The 23,437-nt window shown below is 43.9% G+C and overlaps 1 protein-coding gene across 1 annotated transcript in view; it reads right to left on the bottom strand.

Moving 5' to 3' along the window:
- LOC142963212 (A disintegrin and metalloproteinase with thrombospondin motifs 2-like) overlaps nucleotides 1-19,930 on the bottom strand; it is a 103,838-nt gene extending 83,908 nt beyond the window's left edge. Inside the window, exons 1-2 of the mRNA XM_076103929.1 lie at nucleotides 19,843-19,930; nucleotides 17,942-18,351 (exon numbers count right to left, since the gene is read on the bottom strand). Coding sequence (XP_075960044.1) covers nucleotides 17,942-18,351; nucleotides 19,843-19,930 — 498 coding nt within the window. The remainder of the gene's footprint in view (nucleotides 1-17,941; nucleotides 18,352-19,842) is intronic.
- Between the last annotated feature and the right edge of the window lie 3,507 nt (nucleotides 19,931-23,437).

Genomic DNA, 23,437 nt, shown 5'->3' with positions numbered 1-23,437 from the left:
CGGAGGGTGGGTGTGGCCAAAGTCTAGTTGGTCGACGGCAACATCCTCATGTAAAACATTCCACACTTAAGGACACACTTTTATGCTCCAGGTTGCATTTTTAAAGATGAAATCACTGATATTTTACTTCCTGAATCCTTAATAATAAAGTAGGCTGAAAAAAACCTTCAAATTCACATTCCCTGTGTGTCAAATGTGCAAAGCTGGTATCTTCCACAGTTTATCACAGGTTTTTTTTTCATATGCTGTGAAGGGAGTATTATTCCTTTGCCAGTCTCAGTTAGCACTTTGCTTTTAGCAGTTTTCGCCCCCAATACTAATCCAGCCACATGTTAACAATCCAGGTGTTGTGTGATCCTTTACACCTCAGCTCGTCTCCTTCTGCGTCTTTACACACCTCTCGTTCCAATATAATGTGTGCGTGCCCGATCTCACACACGTTTCAGATGCATCAATTATACCAGTGTGCATGCGTTAGTCAGTGAGTTGGTTAGTCGATGGGAGAGGCTCGAATTCATTGGTTTAAGGACCCGAGATTAAAAATTGGTGTTTCCATGACAAAGGAGGGCCTCCGCCAGCAGCCGTGATGCCACAGCAATGACACACAAATTGAGTAAGAATATTCCCAGGCATGCTCCGAGCTTCACTCTCTCCGCCTGGAGAGGTGAGAGAGGGTGAGAGAAAGAGAGAGACAGAGGGAGAGCGAGAGAGGGGGGGAAGAATATTTGGATCAATCAAGCTGAGGGACAGAAAAAAAGCGAGAGAAACTTGAAAAGAAGAAAAATGTGCACTTTTTTTTTTGCATCTTTGTAAACAATCAATCATCCACACACACACAGTGTTTAACACAACAAAACGCACACATGCAGGCACAAATGCACCACATCTATACACACAAATATCCCACAATGACAATGACTCTTGATGATTTTCTTCTCGCATTGTAATTCTAACATGATATGCATCCCTGCAAGTGACAATGACATTCTCATGGAGCTGTCTAAGTGTCTCAGAGCTGCGTGCGTGTCTGCTTTGGGTGTGGTGAGCGATAACAAGACTAGCAGACACTGCTACAGTATGTACGCCTGTTTCCAAGTACTTCAAGGTTTCATGGCGGCCTTGTGAACACAACTTTGAGGTGATGTGTCAACCTCTCCCCCACTGTTCCACATCCTATTCCTACCCCATGAGGAATTAAAGGTGAAATCCACTCTGAAGCAATTTCAACCCGTTTATAAACTGCAGCTAATGATGCTATGTATACTTCTGGGTCCAATTTATTGTTTAGGTAGCATGTTTTTGGTTTACACATCGCTACAATATGATCATAGACATATACTGCATTACCCACTCCCCTTGAGAAAACAATTTTTTTAATGTTTTAAAAATGTGTCGTTTGTCCAAAGTGCATGTCGACACAATGGAGGAAACTTATGAGACAAAATAGAACAAAAAGGTGCAAAATACACTCTTACGTTCTGCTCAAACGCAGAGAATGTCAAGAAAGAAATGTGACTCTGACTTACTGAAGAAGGTCAAACATGTCTATCCACTACAGTCTTATTGTTACAGAAGTGTTCAGCGGTCCCTGGAGGTAGTTGTTGAAAGAACTGTGTTTGTGGAGAGAAGTGAAGAATGGAGAAAGTAGCTCATTTCTGAATCTATATTTGGGAGATTTACAGTTGATGGTAAAGTATAGAAGGATGTGAACGGAGCAGCTTTTTTAGTTTAACAAAGCAAAACATTTTGCTTCAATACGTGTAAGTGATTAACTGAATTTGCATTTAAATGTTATTTATTAGTATTTATATGTAACCTGGTGGGCGCCACTAGAGGGCACTGTACTCCAGAGAAAGCTAGCGGGACGTGAAGAGCGAAGCAAGAAGTGGAATCCTTCTCTTCGAGTGGCTAACCTGTGGAGCGTTAGTTGTTTTCCGTGTGGGTAAATATGTTCAAAATGTTATTTCTGTACAAAACGATGGAAAGATGTACATTAATATGAGTGTATGGAAGTCAGGAAATGTATTGTTTGACGCTAAATGATGCTGATGAGGGTGATTCAATTGGTCCGATGTATAGAAATGTGCTGAGGACTGCAAGGCTAATAACGTTAAGCATTTTAAGACCATCTTACAAGTATACATTATTTTATCCGTGTGTGCATTGTACCGAATATAATGTTTATATCCGTTGTGTAGTGCTGTATGGGATTGGTGGCCGTCGCCGCCTCAGGTGCACTTGAGCTAGCACAACGATAAAATGTAGTGGGTATTGAGATAAACGGCATCATTTCTCTTTATTAATGGACCAATTCTTCCAGTTCTTAATTTCAGAGTTAACTGTGTGGTATTAATTGTTTAACAGTTATTTATGCATTGAAAGCATGCACTCGAGTGATGCACCGATTGTTTGTACTGAGCTACACAGAGTCAAGGCAGTTAGCTTAGGATTCAAGTCATTTTATCAGATCGGTTGATTCACTTCATAGGTTAGTGACCAAGATTTGTGAAATGTTTTGAATTGAAATTTTGTGTTTACAGTGTGACTTTGAATGTACAGGAAAATCTTTGTTAAATATAACACAAATTGAACGTTCCAAATTCATTTAATACAACTATCTTTTTAAGAGTAGATGAGAAATAAAGATCCCTGAATATGGTTTTGTGTCTGCTGTCATACCAGTTTTCCCCCGCCTACATAGAGTATATCTTGAAATATAATCAGAAGTGTTTCTACTTTGAGTGTTACAGTGATGTTGGTATTTGTTACTGTAAGAAATACACGCAGGTGCATTCAAGGCAGACTGCCGACACTTTAAGTACACTTTGAGGCAGTTAGCTGCGGCTGTTAGTAGCATCTGGGGCAGAGTGGAGCCGCACAGTTTTCCGACCGCGTTGTGTGGATTATGTTGTGGAACGAGTTGTGGACTTTTAGAGTGTGTCGAGCTAAACGGCAGCGTTTATGGGAAGAAGAGATTTTGTTTTCCCCAACCTTGTACGAGGGAAAGTGGATCAATAAAACCCTCTTTTTTTTTTTGCTTTCACCTACAAGCGGTGTTGGTGTGCGCTATGAGCATAGAGCCAGAAACACGTGTCAACTTACGGTTTGCACTCTGCTACAAGTTACGGACTCTACAGTGCTCAATGCGGATTGGTTCTTGGACCACTTTGATGAGCTGCAGAAACATTTGCAGAGTCATTAAGAAGACTGTTCCGTCTTTGGACAAATCAGCAAGACTTTTATCAGACCTTTGGATAAGTTTAAACACCATTTACTGTATATGACGTACACGCACAGTTTTGCCATGTCAGCTGAAAGACAGAAGATTCCTTCCATGTGCATCTATTTTAAAATATTGTCCTGGTTGACTTTAATAGACAGGCAGTCTAAGCAACAGCTTTACAAAGTCCCTTCTCATGACAGTATCCATTCTATTGAAATACAGTATTAAGTATTACTAAATACTAAAAAAATGCAGACAGCAATAAGGGACATGCTCTTTAATGCCATCCTAATAAATAATAAATTATCATTGAATTAAACAGAGTTAAATTACATTGAAATATACTGTGCGTATGCAAACACAACGAACAAGATTGTAGGGCTAAGGATGTAGCCTGAGGCTGTAAGAGCGCATACATGAGTCTATGTTGTACTGCATGAATTTGTGGGTGCCAATTAAAACATTAACACATCTACTCAGCGTCCCTGCTCCAACATCTGATCCACAGGCTTCTGTTAATACAACATATCAGGTTGAAAACAGATATCTCTAATCCTCGGATCTGCAGACGAGTCCAAAGCCTGTCCTCTCTGCAGCATTATTCACTCGTGCACACATGCAGTCACACATACAGGGGAAAATAAAAGACAATTATACAGATTCTCCTCAGAGAGAAGTCACCACCAGCAAAAAAAATAAAGGAGGAGGCAAGCTATCAAACTGACAATCACCAGGGAATCCCACCACTTTCAAACAAATAAATATGTGCTGGTGCACCCCCAAACACCCTGAGAAATACCTCTCCTACACACACACACACACACACACACACACTCACACACACTCACACACACACGTGTGCATCGTCCTCTTGCTGAGCTGAAGAATACAGTAGACACTGTAATTCACACCCTGTCTGAGCTTAACCAGAGATTTCATCTAGAGGGGAAACACCAGGCTCCTCTATTGCCCCCAATTACTGCGGCCTGGAAGCGGAGTCAACAGCCATAGTTTTATACAATCACATCGTCTGGGAGGAAATCAGCCCTCTTTCGCTCCTGCTTTGAGCTGTGCACTGCCGGCCAGGGCTTCAGCATAAGCCACTTAAACTATCATATTCTGAAAGGGAGCACAAATGGCTGGAGCTCCTTGTGGAAAACGGTTCTATACAATTTCGCAGAGAGACGTCCTGCACATTATTCTTTTTCATGCAACACTTTCACTGAGATCAAACGGATACCGTAATCCTGAGAACGCACAAGGGCTTGTGCTTGGTAGTTCATATGGTAGAAGGATAGCCCATAGGTTCAATTTGTGTGCAATTTGCTGTGTGTGTGTGTGTGTGTGTGCATGCATGTGTGTAATTCGTGCAGGCCATTCTGCTCTCTGCGAGCTCAGTCGTATTGCCATTATACATCACAGCACAGCACCAGCGAGTGGCTGTGTCAAAAAGCCTGCCTCCCTCTCCACCATATCTCATAGTTACCTCCCCTAACCAAATTATCCCCCAACCCCCGCCTCACCCACCCCCTCCTCCTGTAGACACTGAGAGATGAGCTTCAGAAACAGCTGCCTCAAAAAAAAAAAAGACAGCAGCAGTGTCCAGCAGCATCTGAGAAGAAAACGAGAGTAAACAAACGACACTCGGCAAACAAAGATCCTGGCTGTCGTACTTCTGCTGAAAATCAAAAGGCATTCAGAAAATGAATGAGCACTACTTATTGGATATATATATATATACATACTCCATTTTACTCCTGTTGTATCACCAGTGCTATGACATGTATAGCCAGTTCATTTTGCATCAAGTGAAAAGAGCTTCCACTGCCAAGCAGAAAAAACAACAAGAAAACTCACTCTCCCAAAAACAAACATGCACGTGCACTCCCAGAAAGAAAAGGTAGAGCGTGTTGCTGGGGCAGCACATTAAAGTCCCTCTCTGGTAAGTCATTTTTCTACCCCAACCATTTGCATGTTTAAGTGACCAAAACGTACATGAGAAAGTCATTTAACAGTCTGGATCGGGCGGCAGCGTGGTTTGACCCCGGCACCATCCAGGTGTCTCAGTTATTGCCTTTAACTCTTCCTTTAACTCCGTCTGAACTGGTACAAATTCTTAGTGATTCAAAAGCTCAAATGGATCAAAATGTGAAATTCTGAGGCAACTTAAATGTGCCTGGGTGGTACATCTGTGAATAGAAATGTAATTTTTCCATACAAACACCCTCAGAAATACCTCTCCTACACACACACACACACACACACACACACACACACAGAGACTGACACACAGAAAAGTGTGTCACTGTAAAAACAGCTCCTCTATTTTGGAGCCCACTGCCATTTTATTTGTGGCGGAGGAATGCAAAAACACCACAATACTGATGGCTAAACATCCAATACTTCATCAACATAAAACAACTGAGGATGTCAGGTTTCCACCTCAACACTAAAATGATGAATGCCCGTCCAGGTGTGGCTGTTGGTGTCTGTGTGATCTTCCCCATGCGGAGCTTGAGAGTAATAAACTGGGCTCGCTGGTCATATTAGCAGGTAGAGTAGTCAGTGTAAGGCAACAACAGCTTGTGGCTCAGCTGGGGCTATGACCTCTACGCACTGTAGTGGGAGGGAGCGAGAGAGAGACGTGGAGTGGAGGGCAAAAGGGAGATAAAGATGGATGGGCAGTGGAGGAGGGAGAAACAGCAAGAAAGTAGTTCAGCCTAAAACATCAACCTAATCTGAGCCTCCTTTCTCTGCCTCTCTCAGGCTCTAGACCTCTCGTCCTACTGAGTCAGAGGTTGATTTAACACTTCTAATGGTGATGAAACCTGCGAGGCAATGACACGTGCACAGTTACCAAGCAGGATAACAAGATGAGAATAACAACGAGCCACTGGAATCTAACAAAAACATCAAATTAAATACTTTTTAGTCAATTTGCCATTCTGCTTTCTGCCTCCTGTCCCCATGTAAAAATAATAAGGGCCTTAGCAAAACAAATCTCTGCTCTAATTATTTTGTTACCTTCATCTACAGGAATTATTGGACTACTTTGCTTTCCAACTATTTGGCGGGAAACCCAAGGAAGTGACACTACTACAACGAAGACCGTGTGAGTAATACAGAATCCCACGAAACATTTGGAGGCAACGGCAATTTCCGAGCTGATTGTGTTGAGTCATTTTCCAAAATTGGCACTCGGAGTGACAAAGCAGCTTCTAACAATGCATGCTGGGCTGAGTGAGGCCTATCCCCGACAAAAAGGGCCATAAAAAACAGCAATCCCTATACGACTTGGACATTCAGTACACGTGTATGAATACTGTGAATGGTCCTATTAATGGCTCAAGAAAAACCCTTCAGTTCCACAACACAACCACAAAAAACAACATAAAAACGATCAGTGGTAGTGGGACGGAATAGAAAGGAATGTGGCCTTTAACAGGCTATACACAGTGGAAGAGCGGTCAGTGTGAATGACCCTAAACTGAGAAATTCCTTGACCAGATAGAGCCTCGGTCAGCACAGAGTGGCTGTGGAAACAGGCCAACGCGGCTACACAAGTGCTATCTGGGAGGTCACCCTGCTCTAAAAAGAAATGTGTGCTCTGCAAATACTGCCTCAAAATATTTCGAGGAAGCCTACTTCCTAAATGTCCGGATTAAATGTGATCTCAAATACCTTCGCCGCTCATATGCAACTCCAATCAATACTTGAGGAGTAAAGAATGCCACGCTAAATTCAAGTCCACTGAGGTCAGAACGAACAGGTTTGCTTTCATGTTTAATCATTCCTAATGTTTATTTGGACAGTTTTTTTAATTAATTCATATTTGGACAGCTGTTATTCCTTATTTATGGTGTTGCCCCCCCCCCCAACCGGTGAGAGAGATGAAGAGATGGGAAGGAGGGAAAAGAGACGGAGGTGGATGGCGGCTTCACACTGTCACACAGCAGCAAAAAGGACAGAGAGGAGCGCCCTGTCACATCGCATCAGAGTCAGCTGCAGCCACACCCGCCCTGCCAGCACCCTGCTGCCGGGAGAGGAGAGGAAAAAAGTCCACCTCCTTCTGCTCTATTCCTCCATTAGTCCCTCTTCTCCAGTGTGTCTCATTTGAATTGTATCTCATTCCTCATCTAGCCTGCCTCACATGCAGCCGTCTCCTTCCACTCTCACCATGTTGCCAGTCTCACTGATTTGGCCACAATGGGGACTTGTGTGGTGGATCCCAGCCTTGAGCTAGACTACAGTCCGGGTGGTGTGTGTGTGTGTGTGTGTGTGTGTGTGTGTGTGTGTGTGTGTAGGAGACAGTAAAGAAAGGGAGAAAGAGGATTAGAAATGAACTGTGGAGATAGAGCACAACCTGACAATAAGTCCCTTCTCCCCAGTGTGTCTGCGTCTGAGTGTCAGTGTGTGTGAAAGAGAGAGGCAAAGGATTAGAAAAAAATCATTTCTCTTTGTGTTCCAAATGATGCTGTCAATCATCGCACTGTTAGAGGAGCTGTGTCTGTGTGTGTGTGTGTGTGTGTGTGTGTGTGTGTGTGTGTGTGTGTGTGAGTGTGTGTGTGTGTGTGTGTGTGAGTGAGAGAGAGAGAGGATAGCAGGGATGCAAGGATGCAAGGATGCACAATTTTGGCTATGGCCATTAACATAGCCAATAATAGACTTAGTCTGACAGCAGAGCTATTTTATCATTTATCTCCTCCTTCATTCCTATTTTAATAGCTGAGCACCTTAATGCACTTAAGTGCCACACTAAGCCACACAAATGACACCTCACGCTCCTAACTTAAACGGATACATCCCAGTGTAGGAGGCCTGAACAGCCCTCACACAAATGCACAAACATATAAAGCAGTGGACAAAAAGCTTACTATTAACATGCTTCTGTATTGATCCCAGCTCGGCCTTTCTGTCCTCTTTCCAGGGAGACCAGCAGGTCAGGACTGGCTGCAAGCAGCCGTTAGTGAGCAGCTAGTAAGGACCTGCTCAAGTACACTTCAACAGAGCAAGTCGAGGCTTTGCGTCACATACTTGCAAAACGGGGTTCGCCCATATACAAACCATACAAAACACTGATCATGATCGGGAATTTCCGAAAGAAGAAATTCAGAAACTTTGATATACTGTTGATAAGTTACATTGCTTGACAATGTACTGATACCAATCCCAGCACAGAAGCTAAGCTGTTTCTGGCAATCACAGTCTGTCAGGCGACAGCCCCCTTCACGAAGTAGACACAGTGGGGTTGGAGTGAGCTTAACACACCACATGCTGTTGTTTTGGTTTCAGAAGATGGATAGTTACATGGGAGAGACGAGCACTCTCTTTGAGGAATTTTCTTTTCTTGCACCAGGTAACAACATCAGAAGTGTGGCTACTTTGGCCACTTAATGGCCATTTTGGCCATACAGTGAGCGAGACAGGGGTAAGCTAGTGTCACTTAAAGCCCAACACAAAGAAGATGGGTGCCACAAAGATGGCAAATACCACTGAATGTTTTAGCACCTGAGGAATTACCAGCATAGCCATGCAAGCGCTTGCATTTCCCCCAGTAATTAGACCTATCCCCAGGAACGAGCACTATGTCACACATGCTGTTGCTTCTCTAAATGCAAAAGACATGATTCTGATTGGTATCCTCATAAATTAGGGATTTTAAGTGATGAATGTGACTGACTCAAAGATATAAGCTGTAAACATTTCACACTGTGGGATTTACAAGGATTTAGACTGACAGGATTGAAGATGCGTGTCTCTTTGAATAGATCATCTGTCTGCACATCACACAATTCTTGGTTATTGTTGATCAGGTTCTCCAATCTCTTATGCGGGAATTTTAATCTAAAGTTAATCTTAAACTCAGCAGAAGACTGGTTTAATTAATAGTGTGATAAATATAGCCCAGCCCCACTTGCTAACTAAATCTTTTGCAAGTGTTGATAAGATGCTTGGCCCTGTCCCTGATCCAGAAGATGCATCCAGCACACCTCGGAAGCCCAACTATTCGGTAACTCAATCTCACACAGAGCTATACATGGACAAGGTCATCTCAAAGTCTCCATTACATCTTACATAATTGTAAGGCAGTATCCAAAGCTTTCCTTGTACACTCTGGCAGATGATCAGTCACAGTGATCAAAGCGCTAGATGTGTTTCTTTGTTTCACTCCAGCCCCCACAGAGTCAGTTATTAGAATACAATATATTATTATATAATATATTACATATGCTGGTACACTAACAATTCCCAAGCGCCTCATGCACTGACAAAACCCCCCAAACATAAAACACTGGGAGAGAAAAAGTGATTATTTCTCTGTGGCAGAAAACAAAAACAAGCAGCCTTAGTAAGATGAGGAGGGTGTGAGTTTCTGTTGTGAAGTGCGATTCTTGCCGCTTAGCTGCCAAGCAAAATGATTTTCAACCATAGAAACTGTACGCAGACAGACAAAGATGCAGACAGACAGACCGGCTCTGTTCCATTAAGGAACATGCAAACAGAACAATTCAACCCAGAGGAAGAACAAATACAACTAATTAGATCAGGCTGGGGAAAAAATGCACACATATTTTTTCAAGTATACGCACTCATGCAGTGAAAGCAACCTGCAAACAGAAAATATCCGTGATCAGTTAGAGAAGTGTACTAGCTTCTGGAAGCAGGAAAGTGACCTTAGCGGGGAAGAAGAGACAATAAAAAGTGAATTTCTTCATGCTAATCAGGAGGATTCTCTCCTCCCTCCCTTCTGACTGAGCAGGTGGCGACCGTTATGATGCTGCTGTTGTTCTTCAGGTTTGGGCACATTAAGATTCCACCGCGCTCTTCCTCCCTCCCCCTTTGTGTTACTGCCGCTTTCCTCTCCCTACCCTCCCTCGCTTCCTCCTTCCTCTCTCATCCTCTCTCTCTCTCTCTCTCTCATGTTATGTTTTTTCCGTGCGGCTTATGTAGGAAAACTTTAAGAGTACGAATCCACCTATGTGGCGGATGGGAGGTAAAAAGGCGGTGGCCCCGGGAGACATAGACTGGTTCAGCCAGGGGTAGGCCGGCAGAAGGGTTTGGTAGGATGATGGAACACAGTGGAGGATGTCTCGTCCTGTTTCCAAGACCGTCCACAGAGGCTGCTGGGGCCTGTTAGCTGGAGAACTGCTGATGTGGCTAGCATCGATCAGTTCCCTGCACAGCCCTGCGGCCTGTGGGACTAGCTGGCTGACTGATTAACTGACTGACGAGCTGGTGATGACTGTCCAGCAGGCAAGAAGAAAAATATTCCATTAAAGGCCTGGTCTATTACCATTTACTTTGCAGAATACTTTTGTCATCCATTGTTTGCTATTCTGGAGTTAACATACTTTATTTTGGTCACTGAAACATCACAGATGCTCTCCTCATCTTCACCCCTGATTCTTTCAAATCTGCACGACATGATGGACTAAATGTGTTTCTCTCACCATGAAATTATTTTTGTCAATACGATTTCACCGGAAGACAAAGGTCTCTTAGTCCTATAGACTGTTTGTGTCCTGTGCATAACAATAACAACAGTAAGAAATGAAGCCGATAGTCTCGAATATCACCGTGACATCACAGTATTTTATTATGACATCACATGCGCAGTGAATTATTCCGTCTCCACTACATCATTCAAGTGTGCTGGAGCAGATTTTAGTATCAAAACAACCTGCTGTTATCGTGACATCACAGAGGTGTTTCGCTATAATCACCGGGGTTCCGCTGCTCCATTTTCTCCGATGAACCCTGTTATTTCAACCACTCAAACAAACCGGCACTCTGTGAATGACAGAGAGCGAGACGAAAGAGAGTCAAGGGGGCTGGTTAAGTGCACTGTATGAGCGGCAGTAATCACAGCTCTGGTAAAAGCACTCTTTTTCTCTGTATAGTGTTCCTCAGAATGAGCTTGCTCTCTCTCTCTCTATCTCTCCCTCTCTTCCTCTATTTCTCTCTCTGTCTGATAATAGCTCTAGATTGAATAATTGTGTGTTTGAGTGGAGTTACACTGCAGGGTGGAACCTGCAATCAGATACCGATTACTCTCGATTCCCTCTCTCGCTCTCCGTCTCTCCATTGATACTATGCCTCAGCAGTCTGGCCTCGCTACACCTGGCCCTCCCTCCAGCCATGCGGTTCCTGCATGGCGCTCCTCAACCATCAGCTTTACACAGCCATACTCTACACAGCCGGTGAGGGCTTGGGTCAATAACAGCTGTGCACCGTGCTGTAATTGATGTCATCATTTCAATTTGAGCTGATTATAGTTGAGAGCTGCTTATCGTGTGACCCGGGGTGGAATAACACACTGTAGGGCCCAGTGAGCTGCCACGCCTGACCAAGCTAAACTGCTGGGCTGGCTGAATGGATGGATGGGTCGCCTTCTTCTATTGACTCCTAATGCAGAGGTAATGACTGAGTGTATTCCAGGGCCATGGCTAGCGCAAGTGTCCGTGTCGCTGGCATTTAGTGTAATTTTGGGGCTATAATTGTGATGGGCCTGCCCCCCCCCTCCCTCCTTTGTCAACACACTCTCACATGATTAAGCTCTATGCTGGCACAGAGCTGGGTGTATTTGTACCACACATCCAGACCGTTCGTGTGTTTCGTTAAGAAACTTTACAATCTTTTTAATTCTGGTAAAATATACGGATGCAGCAATCTGAATTTTTTCGGACCCGATATCATTACCTGGGTTTCAGGTATTGGCCGATACAGAGTGTTGATATGATACGAGTGTTAAATTAATAACCTGTATGCCTCACTGTGTGGAAGAGAGTGGGATTATTCTTTCACGTCTAAGGCAACATCAGGCTTGACATTGCTTTCTTAAATTTGTATTATTAAAATAATTATTATACACCAGGAAGTTGGTAAAAAAAAAAAAGGGATTACAATTCAATTGTAAACCTTTATAATGCAGTTGGTCAAAACTTGAACAGGAACAAAAATTCCAGTACATAGAGTATGTATAGAGTATATAGACTATGTACATTACTTGGCCCCATTGGATACCTGAAGTATTGGCCCGATGTCCGATATCTGTATTGTATCTGTGCATCCCTATACATTAAAATTTGTATTGTAACCCTGAATAATATTTGTATATTATTTGCCATCTCCATGCATCCGCCCACAGTGAAGAAATAAATAAAACACCTGTCAATGCTTTGGCATTTCTCCTTCCTGTTGATGTTGAGTCTTTTCAATGAAAGCACCAAAATAACACGGTCGCCTTCCAGCATTCCTGCTGTGCGCTAATAACACACATGAACAGACTGAAGCGCACAGCCAAACATAAATATGGCATATCAGAATATACAAAGGGCAACACCTGCACAGGATCAGTGCTAATTACCTGCCAACAAATGATGCTGACCATACTACGCAGATAGCAGACATAAAATATCCTCTCGTTAGCGAGACCTGTTCTATAACTTCGTGGCTCTAAACTTTTCTCTGCATAGACAGCGGGCAATACCCTTAACCCTCAACACCGCTTGTCTGATCACCGCTTGGGAGCAGAGCTGCTGCTAAAAACAGACAAAGACTGCTCACTAAAGGAACCGCGTCTCTTGCTGGCTCTTTCTTTTTTTTGCCGGAGCTCTGAATCTGTGGGTGTTGGGGAGCAAAAAGCTGTCTGCCACATTCTCTCTCTCTCTCTCTTACTCTGTCATTTTCCTGACTCTTTTAATACCATCATTAGGAGAGCTCTCCTGCGTGCCTGCTACCGCTGCTGGCCAAGAAACGCCAGGCAGAGAGAGTGAGAGGAGAGAGCGAGATGAGCGAGGGGCGGAGACAATTAGAGAAATGTTTGCACAGGTTTTTGTCATGCGCCGAGGTGAAGACGGTTCCCAGGAACTTTGCTTTTGGCAGCTGTCTGTCCCCGCTGTGTGCCTGAGCATCTGACCATGCTGTGTAGGGGTGGCGTGTGTTGTCGCACAATTCCCACTTCAGCAAAAGTGTGCAGTGCGCACGTGTGTGTGTTAAGGTGTGTTAATGTGCTTCACTGCTGTGGAAACACATTCCCCGTCATCCAGGTGTGGTGCACCCACCTGTTTTTTTTTAGGAGCAACCCCCAAAATGACAGGCAACGCACTTCCTCTCTTAAAACCTCTGAGACACGAGGATCATTTCTCACCCAGCTGGATCTCATTTCTGGCCAGCGTGCATGTCTACCGTCTCCACAGACCTGGGTGACCCCTCTGTTCCCACGGTAACCTGAAACTGCCCCACCATTTGTCAGAAGTCACTGATTATCTGAGGAGCTGTGGCCCATCTGGAAGACAGGAAGCCGCACACCGGGGACAGGTATCTGCAGTGCAACGAGAGTATGTTCTTGTGTGTGTGTGTGTTTGTCAAGTGAGCGCAACATGTAAAGTATTTGTCTCCTAAGTGTGGTAATTAATTCAATTATGCGTATTAATCACGGTCGGGATTATTTAAACATTATCTGTTGACATGAAATGTTTTGCTTCACAGCTCTAACATTATCGCTGTATGTGTTTACATGGTTTAAAAGATAAGTATATCCTGGTGGATGATGAGGATATCTAACACTTTTAGTGACTTTTAAGGATTTGACTCCCTCTGCCTATCTTTACTTTTACATAGCCTACATTTTACTTTTTGCATTTTCTAAAGATGGTCTGATTCTTCTCTTTCTTTCCCAGTTTCTCTTGTTTACCGTTAGCTGGGTCACATTGGTGCATGCTGAGCATTAAGAGTTTAGAATTGTTCACGTATAATACTAACAGAACCTCTGTAAAAGGATAAGACCTCTTCGCCTTGTTGCATCATGACTCCTGTGTGGAGAACATGCTCTGACTGTTCTCCAGTAACCAGGGCTCATAAACAGCAGGAGTACCAACTTTCATCAAAATTTAAATTATTTGATGAAAATGAATGAACTTCCAAAATGAAAATGAATGCGTCTCTAGCTGAGAGTTTGACAGCGTTGCTCTCTGACACTGTGTCCAGTGTAACAGGCCCCACTCAACTGCTTTAGCACATCACAATGACAGAATTATTTAGCGTGAAGAAATGAAATAGCCATGATTGTGTAACTCCCTATTACTATGCCACTGTCTCTTCTAGAAATAGGAAAAGCACTGCTGACACACAGCATTCCACGGAATATCATAAAGAGACACACACACACACACACACACACATGAATGCACTTGACCTCACACCCACATGTGCACAAAATCAGGCGAACACAGCCTCCACATCTCTGAACAAATACTGTAGGTGAGGCTGAAGGAAAGACCACAAGTGGGGCCAGCGGTTCAAACACACACACACACACACACACACATACTGTATGCATTCACATGGAATTGAAGTTCAGGAATTGAGATCTTGGCATGTGATTTCGTGATGAAATCGACACCTTTTTGACGAAAAACATTTCTGCAGGTTTCTGTCATTTTTACCATTTGTGTGTCTGAAAATACGGACTCAATTAAACTAAACCACCACCTCCAAATGTACCTGTTTAAAGTCAAACAGGTAAACCAATAACTAGGCATTTTCACAGCAGTTATTTTCGACTCCTCATAGAGAAAAGTGTTACTAATAATAATATAAAAAATGTCTGTTCTACAGGACCCTGAAACCAAAGCAGCTAAATGGAATTCAGCCATCTTTCCCTACTGTGACATGTCTTGACATTCTTAGTAAGTAGACAATTATTTCAAAGCCACGGGGAATTATTCAACCCTAATTCATACCTACAAATACAGTTGTTGCCAGACACTACACACACCAACATTCATGCATGAAGTAGAAACCTCAAAAGCTTAGGAGTTTTTATTCTGTTTGATTCATGCAGTTCCCCATTCTGCACTCTGCACACACAAACACACACACAGAAACACAGTCTCAGCTGCAGTTTAATTTAATTTTGCCCTGCACACTGCACAGTTCCCATACTGTACAGAGCGCAGCCTCCTCTCAAAGAACTAACCAGCTGATCACAGCTTCTGTTCACAGAAATCCAATTCCCTCCAAAGGTCATTTGTCCATTCAAAGATTTTCCTTTTTTCCCTGTGCTTTCTCATGCTCTCTTATTTATTCTGGTCATTTGTTTCTTCTTGAAATCTATACCCTTTGCCCTCTTCATGTCTCCCTCCTTTGCCTCTTTATCATTATTTTCTGGCATTTTGGTTTGAACCTTATCTGCCCCTGTCTTGGCTCTCTCCCTCCTTGCCGCCATCACACACCCTGGATCACAGCCAGCAAGCGATTCTTGGCTGTGAATGGGAACGCGGGGCAGAAGACGCTCTAACCAGGTGGCTGGGTCACTGAGGAAGTGGGCACAGCAGGGCAGAGCTGGGCTACGGGGCTCATGGGTCTAAAAAGGCAGATGTGGGCAGAGCCCGACAGAGCTTGGCTTTATTTCTTGGCATGCCTGAGGAGGTTGTAAGAATTGATTAGTAATGACATGAGTTGTTCAGGGGCGAAGAGAAACAAATTAAATATAAGTGAACAGCGCTAATGTGATTATTAAAAGGGCTTTTCCTTTTTTTGTTTCGCCTCTTTGGTGTGGATATTATAGCGCTCATGTCAATAATATTTGTCTTGTAAATTGTTACTGTAACAATATTGTTTTACTCCTCAGCTGTTTCAAGAGAACATTTTGAAAACAGCCTCAAAAAACACTTTAACGGATAGGTTCACATAGTTTCACACCTGTCTTAAAACAACACTTGCATGCTCATAACTCCTCCGGTCCATACTGGCCCTGAAGAGATCCCTTTCTAATGCAACTGTAGAGTAAGTGAAGGGGGACTAAATCCACAGTCCTTATTCTGAGCAAAAACGGAAATTTTACTCAAGCCAGTATGAGACTTCAGCAGTCTGATATAGACAAATAAAGTGAATATTTTCATATATTACATTTATTTCTTCAGTCAACATATTTTTGCTAAGCTGCGGTGGAGGGACATTAAAAACATTATCATTTTGTACAAAAAAAAAAAAAGACCATAACTTCATTCTTCTAACTTTGATTGTCAAAATCACTCATAAGCTTTCACTGCACATTAAAATGGTGCCCTGTAAAGTTACATTTACATTCAGTATGTTTCACCGAAACGCATAGTGTGAATCCTTGAGGCCTGACAACTGTGTTGAATGTATTTCCTCCATCATACAACTTGTTGGCACATTGCTAAATCACCATCACCAGCTGATCAACGGAATAGCATATTGCGTCACCCGCATGCTCAAGTGCATACATGTCCATCTCTGTGCACGCGCATGCTGCAAACGAAAAGGAGCAACGGCTCGTTAAAACATTGCTCCATAGCACTACTAGTGGACAAAAACTCTAGAGGGTACTTTTAAGAATGCAATTCTGCAGATCGGGAGGACTGTGGATTTTATGCCCCACCTTTTAAATTGGAGCCACAATAGGAAACAGCAATGTGGACAGAAAAAAATACTATAGTGATCAAAAACGTGTTCAACATACACACAGGCATGCGAGTGTTATTTTATGTAAGAAAGACTTAAAAACGTGTGAACCCATTCTTTAAAATCCTGGCATGCTTGGCAGTGCAGTCAGCCACACTGGTGATCTGTTATCTATAACCAACTACGCTTTGACAGCAACCTTTCCTAGAAATTACCAAAAGGCCCTGGAGTGACGGGCCGGAGCGAGCAGCAGCAGCAGCAGCAGCAGCAGCAGCGAGTTGCTGCTGCTGCTTGTGTCAGACTAAGTGGGCATGTCAGGCCTGTGCTGTCCTGGCTCCCTGCCTGCTCTCTCAGCTGCTTGCTCAGTCCCCTGTGTCCTCAACCCTAAACGGATCCAGTCGCTGCTACTCAGCTCCAGCGGCGGGCTGATCCGGCTGACTAATGAACACTTTTCATAACAAGGGGAACACCACCCCCAATCCCATTATGCCCTGTGCACATCCTTGGCCCATTTTTACTCGTATTTACGTGCCTTTTGTCCCACTGCCACAAGACTTGTCTTTCACACTTGTCCCTTCCACGTCTTCCTCGGTCACTGGGCTCCATCTTTCTGCATCCTCTCATCTTAGCAGTTCCTGTGAACATTCTTCACACGGTCTACATCTCACTTCTCTCCCTTGCCGAAATCCATTCACCAACTGTTTGCCATCTCTGTTCCTTTTCCTCAATTCATCATCAGCTCTATTAAAAGCATTTACAATTCAGGCTCTTTTAGCAACTGTTGTGCAACCAAAATATTTGATGGTGGCAGCTTGAATTCAAATGCTGTTGAAGTGTCTGCTATTTGTCCAGTCCTACAGCGTACAGGACAAGTCAGCTAAATGTTATTCTAAAAGCATTGTGCTGAGATATAGGCATAAATACCGAGGTTCTCAGTGAAACAACAGTGTATTCCTTTAATAATCCCTTCCCCCTTTTACATGAGCATACTAAAAGGGGCAGAGGACAGAGGGATGAAAACATGACTCAGGTATTTCTCATGGCAGGCCTGTTGTTACAACTAGTCTGGAAGATAACATCAGGGAGAAAAGACGTGTCAATCATAAGTTTGACCCCAAGACGACTTCGGAGGCCATCTAACATTCACCAGGGACAAAGACATAGTCAAGGGGCTTTTCCTATCTCCTTTCCCCCTCGTGTCATTCTGTCCTCAGGCACCTTTCCAGTGAGCTCAGTGAACACTGCAGCAGTCAGCCAGATAAGAGGTAACACAGGTTGTCCACTCACCAGGCCGTCACAGTTGCTGATAGCCACAGAGGCTCCTGGTGTGTCTTTGATGTCCCCCACGTACAAGCATTCATCGTGCAGTGGCTCAGAGTGCCGGGTGCTGTCGCTGTCATCATGCCACTCCATCTTGGCTCCGGGGGCCACCAGCCTGGCATTGTGGTGCAGACGCAGGTGGAATTCCCGGCCAAAGATGGTGACGTTGTAGTAAAGCTTTTGCCGAAAGGCCATAGGCTCTTCCCTTGGTCCTTCCCACTCATCATTGCCTACTCCTACCTCCCTCCTCCGGCGCCTACGGGACTGCCCTCCTGCCATGCGGCTAGCCGAGACGGCGTGTGACAGGAAGCGGCCCTCTGCGTCCACACTGATCGGCCTCACCAGTCCATACTCCCCCAGGACATGCTGCAGGGAGTCTGGGAACAGGACAGCAAGGGGAGGGAGAGAGAGAGAAACAGCATGAGGCAGTGGCAGGTGAGAGTGGGAACGATTGTTTATTTGGTGCATATGTGAAACCACAGCAGGGGTAGGAGGAGACATCATGGGAAAAGCATGTGTGATAATCCGTGGAGAAAATGGGGAGTCAAGGATGGAGGGTGAATAGGAGGATGGAAAAAGAGGTGGGAGGGGAAAAAAATGGGATTACAAAAATGGCATGCATGGGATTTTACATTCTTTATTCTGCGTCACAATAATAAATACAAGAAATAAAAGCTGTAACCTAACACACGCGCGCGCGCGCAGCCCCACCCAGAGGCGACCCCGGTGCTCGGCAGTGCGCGTTTGGAAAAGGCAGCCTCAGCAGAGCGCGCTGCGCTCCTGACACCTCCTGTGCCCTTCCACCATCAACAGGAAAGCCAGTACAAGATGAAGGTGCTAATTGTGACTTTCTCACGCTGTTTTCTCACTGTCAGGCTGCTCTATCCGAGGAAAGTGATTTCTCTATAACCTCGACAGCGCCCGAATAGCAAAGGAAAACAAAAGCGCGCTGTTAATTGATTTGATGCACGTTGGAATGTATTTTGGAGTCATTTATCCCGTCATCTTTAATTATCATTACTGTTTCTTAACTACATGCAAATTAATTCACTATGAGTATTGCCTCTTAAAGACAGGCCATCTGTCTTGGATTAAGGAACATTTATGTGACAGTTAAAAACAGGTGCATTTTAAAGGCGACCCACCACACACACACACACACACACACACACACCGCAGAACCAAGGCCATGTTAAGGTGTCAATGTCATCACACAGTCAGAGACAGTAAGGCCATCACCTTTATGTGGTCCTCAGGTGCACGTGGTATTTTATTATTATTATTATCATTACAACGTGATCCATCTATCATATCTAATTTATAAAGTCGACTGACTGATTAAATCTAACACACACTGTTAATATTTCTTTAGCTCACATGTTAGAGGGATGAGTTGATAATAGTGTGATCAATGGGCTGACATCCGACTCCAGCGTCCTGTGACAGATCGATAGATGCGACAGCGGCAGAATCAGATAATGTTAGACTACTTCCCTGCAAAACCCGACTGTAAACCGGCGCATCTGATGCCCCCTTTATACACCTCAGATAACATTATCCCCCTGGATTGGAGAAAGCAAATCCCAACACTGCACTTGCACAGCTGAGAGACCTCCGGAAAGACCCTGCAAACACCACAGCAAGACGCACAGAAGTTGCAAATGCGTCCCACAATGTTGTTTACAAAAACAGCAAACAAAGCATGTGAAAAATTAAACACAAGCATAAGAAACAATGTTTTTGCCGCTACGTTAAGCCCCAGACTTCCAGTGAGCGCACGAAAAGCCCCGTGCAGCCCTGCTGATAAGAGATCAGCAGATACATAGAACAACATAAACACTGACCACGTTTAACCCTACTGTACGTACCAACGCTACTGGCGATGTAAAGGCCGCTGATGGGCAGCAGAAAGGCCGGTAAAATAATTAGGACAGTAAATCCAGGCGAGAGACCCATGGCAGCTCCGAACTGCGCAGGTGAGAGAGTGGGACTCCGGGCTCCAGTGTGGTGAAGTTCCCCGCCTGGCGCGACCAGCCACGCCACGACAGCAACAGCACAGCAGCCCGCAACTAGACTGCCAAGTGCACCGGGAGAGACGGAGCTCTCCTCCCCTCTCTCTCTCTCGCTTTCTCCTCCTCTCCGCCGAGGTCTCTCTCTCTCTCGCTCTCTCTCTCTCTATTCCACTCACACAACTCTCTTTCCTCCTCTATTGTCTCTCTCTTTCTCTCAACTCCTCTCTCACATTGTGTGTGCTCCCCCACTTTCTGCCTTGGTGCTCTGACAACTCCCCGACACCACACACGCACACATGCACAATCCGGGCACCCACACACTCCCTGCGTGTCTCCGCTGTGTGAGATGAGAAGATATTTCAGGGAGCGCTGGCTCGCGCTGCAGACTGACTGACAGGCCCGCTTACAGCTCGCATCAACAAGAAATGCAGTGAAATTAACGAACAAGCTGCTTTATTACACCTCCAGCATTCGGCGAGCCAAAAGTTTTTTTTGTTTTTGTGTTTTTTGCAACTTGGACACTCTTTCTGGTATGAAAACTACTGTCCTACCCTCCCTTCCAGCGGTCCCCGGTGTGCTGCAAGCCTTGCATAAACTTTGAATATCCCGTCAAGCTTCCTAGGTTGGGTGAACAGCAGCGCCCCGCGTGGCTCACTGGCGGAAATGCCCTCAGTTTTTCAGGGCCCAAGGGTCCAATTTACAGACAGAAAAAGTGTTACTAGCCCTAACCTGCTTGCCCTCATTTAACACATCATTTACCCCTCTTCACCACTAATCTTATATTGTTGCAAACATCGATGAGCAGCATAAGGCAAACTACTGATATGAACAAAACCAATTTCATTTTCAGGAACGTCTTCTCTTCTCTTTTCGTTTTTTTCTTTTAAAAATATAAAATAGATAACACAGACGACACAAAAAAAACAAATAACCTTTGAATATTACCAAAGCCAGGTATCAAGTAGTCCCAATTAGCAGTGTGTCAATTTAAAAAAGCTCTGATTTGATTTGTATTCTTTGAATTTACTTTTGCGCCGAGCAATAAAGCTGACTTCTCTTTGTATGTAGAGGCAGTAAGAGAAAAGTATTGTTTAATGTTATTAACCAAGACTCTCTTCCAACACTTTCTGCACAGTTTAGGTATTTAAGCGTAGTGTAGCTTCGTTGCAACCCAAAGGCGGAGTGATTTAAATGTCACCTAAATATTAATGTGAAGCTATAGTCAAATTAAAAGTGTGAATTTGTAACAACATAACTGTTAATTGTCTTGGTGGCCTTGCCATCCGCTGCTGCAAATGTCATGTTTCCCTGTTGTATCTCTAATTGTATCATTATATCCTGGTTAAAAGACTCAGTTCTGAACTGCTGTGAATTTGTTGAAACAAATATGAAATACTGTTCCTCCTTCCTCCATCTTAGATGTATGAGTGACAAGTCAGTAATTGAGCTTGTTATTTTTGTATTTTTAACATGGTCTTCTTGTTTTAATTTGCATAGAATACGCCAACCATCTCGTAGTCTGAACTTCAGTGAGAAAAATTTGAATATTTTATAGTCATTTGTAACTATTCTGTGGCGTTTTATGAAGTATATATTTTGTATAAACTTTGCTGTTGGTAGAATTACTGAACAGATAACAGCACCTTGGTAGCCAGACAGTTGCAGTGCATGCCATATAACCACAAAGTCCTGGGTTCGATTCAGATCATACCCCCTCTCTCTTCCCCTATCTCCAGTCTGCCTCTATGCTGTCATCTGTCTTATAAAGCCCATACAATAATCTTAAAACAATACATATGAGTTTAGACAATGTTTAGATACCCTTAAGCTTTTGGTGTTAAATAACTTCTCGTGCAGTCTAATACACTCTTGACATTTAACAAAATGTTTAATACAAAGTTGAACTTAGAGGGGTCAAATGCTTTTTATGAATTAGAATCTTTTATCAAAAGTATGTTTCACGGGAAGTGAAACTTCCCGTTTTTTTTTAAAAGTTTTACAGAGTGCTATTTTTTCCCCTGAAAAGTTCAGACAAGCCAGCAGTGCCTGACCTTTTTCAAGGCAGACATTTTGACTTGTCATAATAGGATCAACACAGGTGAGACTAATTTCATTAAAAATGGCTCAGTTCCATCAAGTGTCAGAGTGACAGTGGGTGCTTTTCCTAATGCCAACATGTCTCCTAGATTCCGTTCTTTGCGTCCTCTCCTTGTGTCAAAGGAGGTGATGTATTATATACACACAAACACACTCCTGTCTACGACAGCATGAAATACAGCAAATTAGTGGAATGCAATTTCTTTATTGATAAAATAAGCAGCGGTTTGCACTTGTAAACATTTCAGGATTATAGCAGTTGAGTTGATTGTAGCCTATATTCAACGATAAAATTGAATATCAAGGTGAAATGTCATTAAGGAATGCAGTTAAAACAGTGTCTTACAAGGTGCTACACAAACGGTAAAGGGCAGAAAGTTTGAATGTGCAATAACTTATAATAAATAACTAATACCTACAACTTATGAAAACAAAAGGAACAGTGGAATTGTAGAGTCTTGCCATGGTTTGAGATTTTTCCAGCTGTATTTCATACCCCTTTTACTTCACGAGCGTCAAAAAGACGAGGATGAAGCGCAGTTTCCTCGCTCTCAGCTCCTCCACAAGCCTCCTCTCTTCTTGCTACTCATCTACTCAAGGTGCATTTAAGGGATTGGAAGATCCACCATGGTGGCAGGGAGGACCATTTCTGGGTCAAGCGAGAGGACACAAGGTTAGCGTATTAAAAAGTACCCTGTGAGCCAGCTTGCACAAAAGGCCCTTCTCACGGCAACCAGTTTGACATGCCATTGCAGGGAAAACACAGGTGTAATTCTATCAATCCATTTTCTTTCTTATCCAGGGCCGGCACGTTGGGGCAGCAGGCTTAGGAGGGTATTCCAGACGTACCTCTCCCCAGCAACGCTTTCCAGTTCTTCCCAGGCCAGACAAGATTTATAATCCCTCTCGGGGCCTCTTACTAGTTGAACCTCTTAATGGAGGCGTCCAGGAGGCATCCTGATCCGATGCCCAAACAACCTCAGCTGGCCCATTTTGATGCAAAAATGCTCTCTTACGAGTTACTTCTGGATGTCTGACTAGCCCTAACCAGAAGGCTGACCTCAGCCATCCTACGAAGGAAGCCAATTTCGGCCACTTATTCTTTTGGTCACTTAGAGCTTTTGCCTTCCTGCTCAGCTCCCTCTATTCGCCACAACAGTCCGGTGCAACACTGGTATTACTGCCGACGCCGCACGTGGAGGCACTGACTCTCATCCCGGCCGCTTCAAACTTGGCTGTTGACCGCCCGAGTAAATGCTGAAGGTCATGCTCTGAAGAAGCCAACAGAAGCACATCATCTGCAAAGAGACGCAACTCTGACATCCCCAAACCGGACACTCGCATCCCTTCGGCT

This window comes from Anarhichas minor, unplaced genomic scaffold, assembly GCF_050575085.1.
Source record: "Anarhichas minor isolate MPS153535 unplaced genomic scaffold, ASM5057508v1 ptg000028l, whole genome shotgun sequence".
In the NCBI taxonomy this organism is placed as follows: Eukaryota; Metazoa; Chordata; class Actinopteri; order Perciformes; family Anarhichadidae; genus Anarhichas; species Anarhichas minor.
The sequence above is the reverse complement of the archived record's forward strand: the minus strand, read 5'-3'. Positions and strand labels throughout refer to the sequence as shown.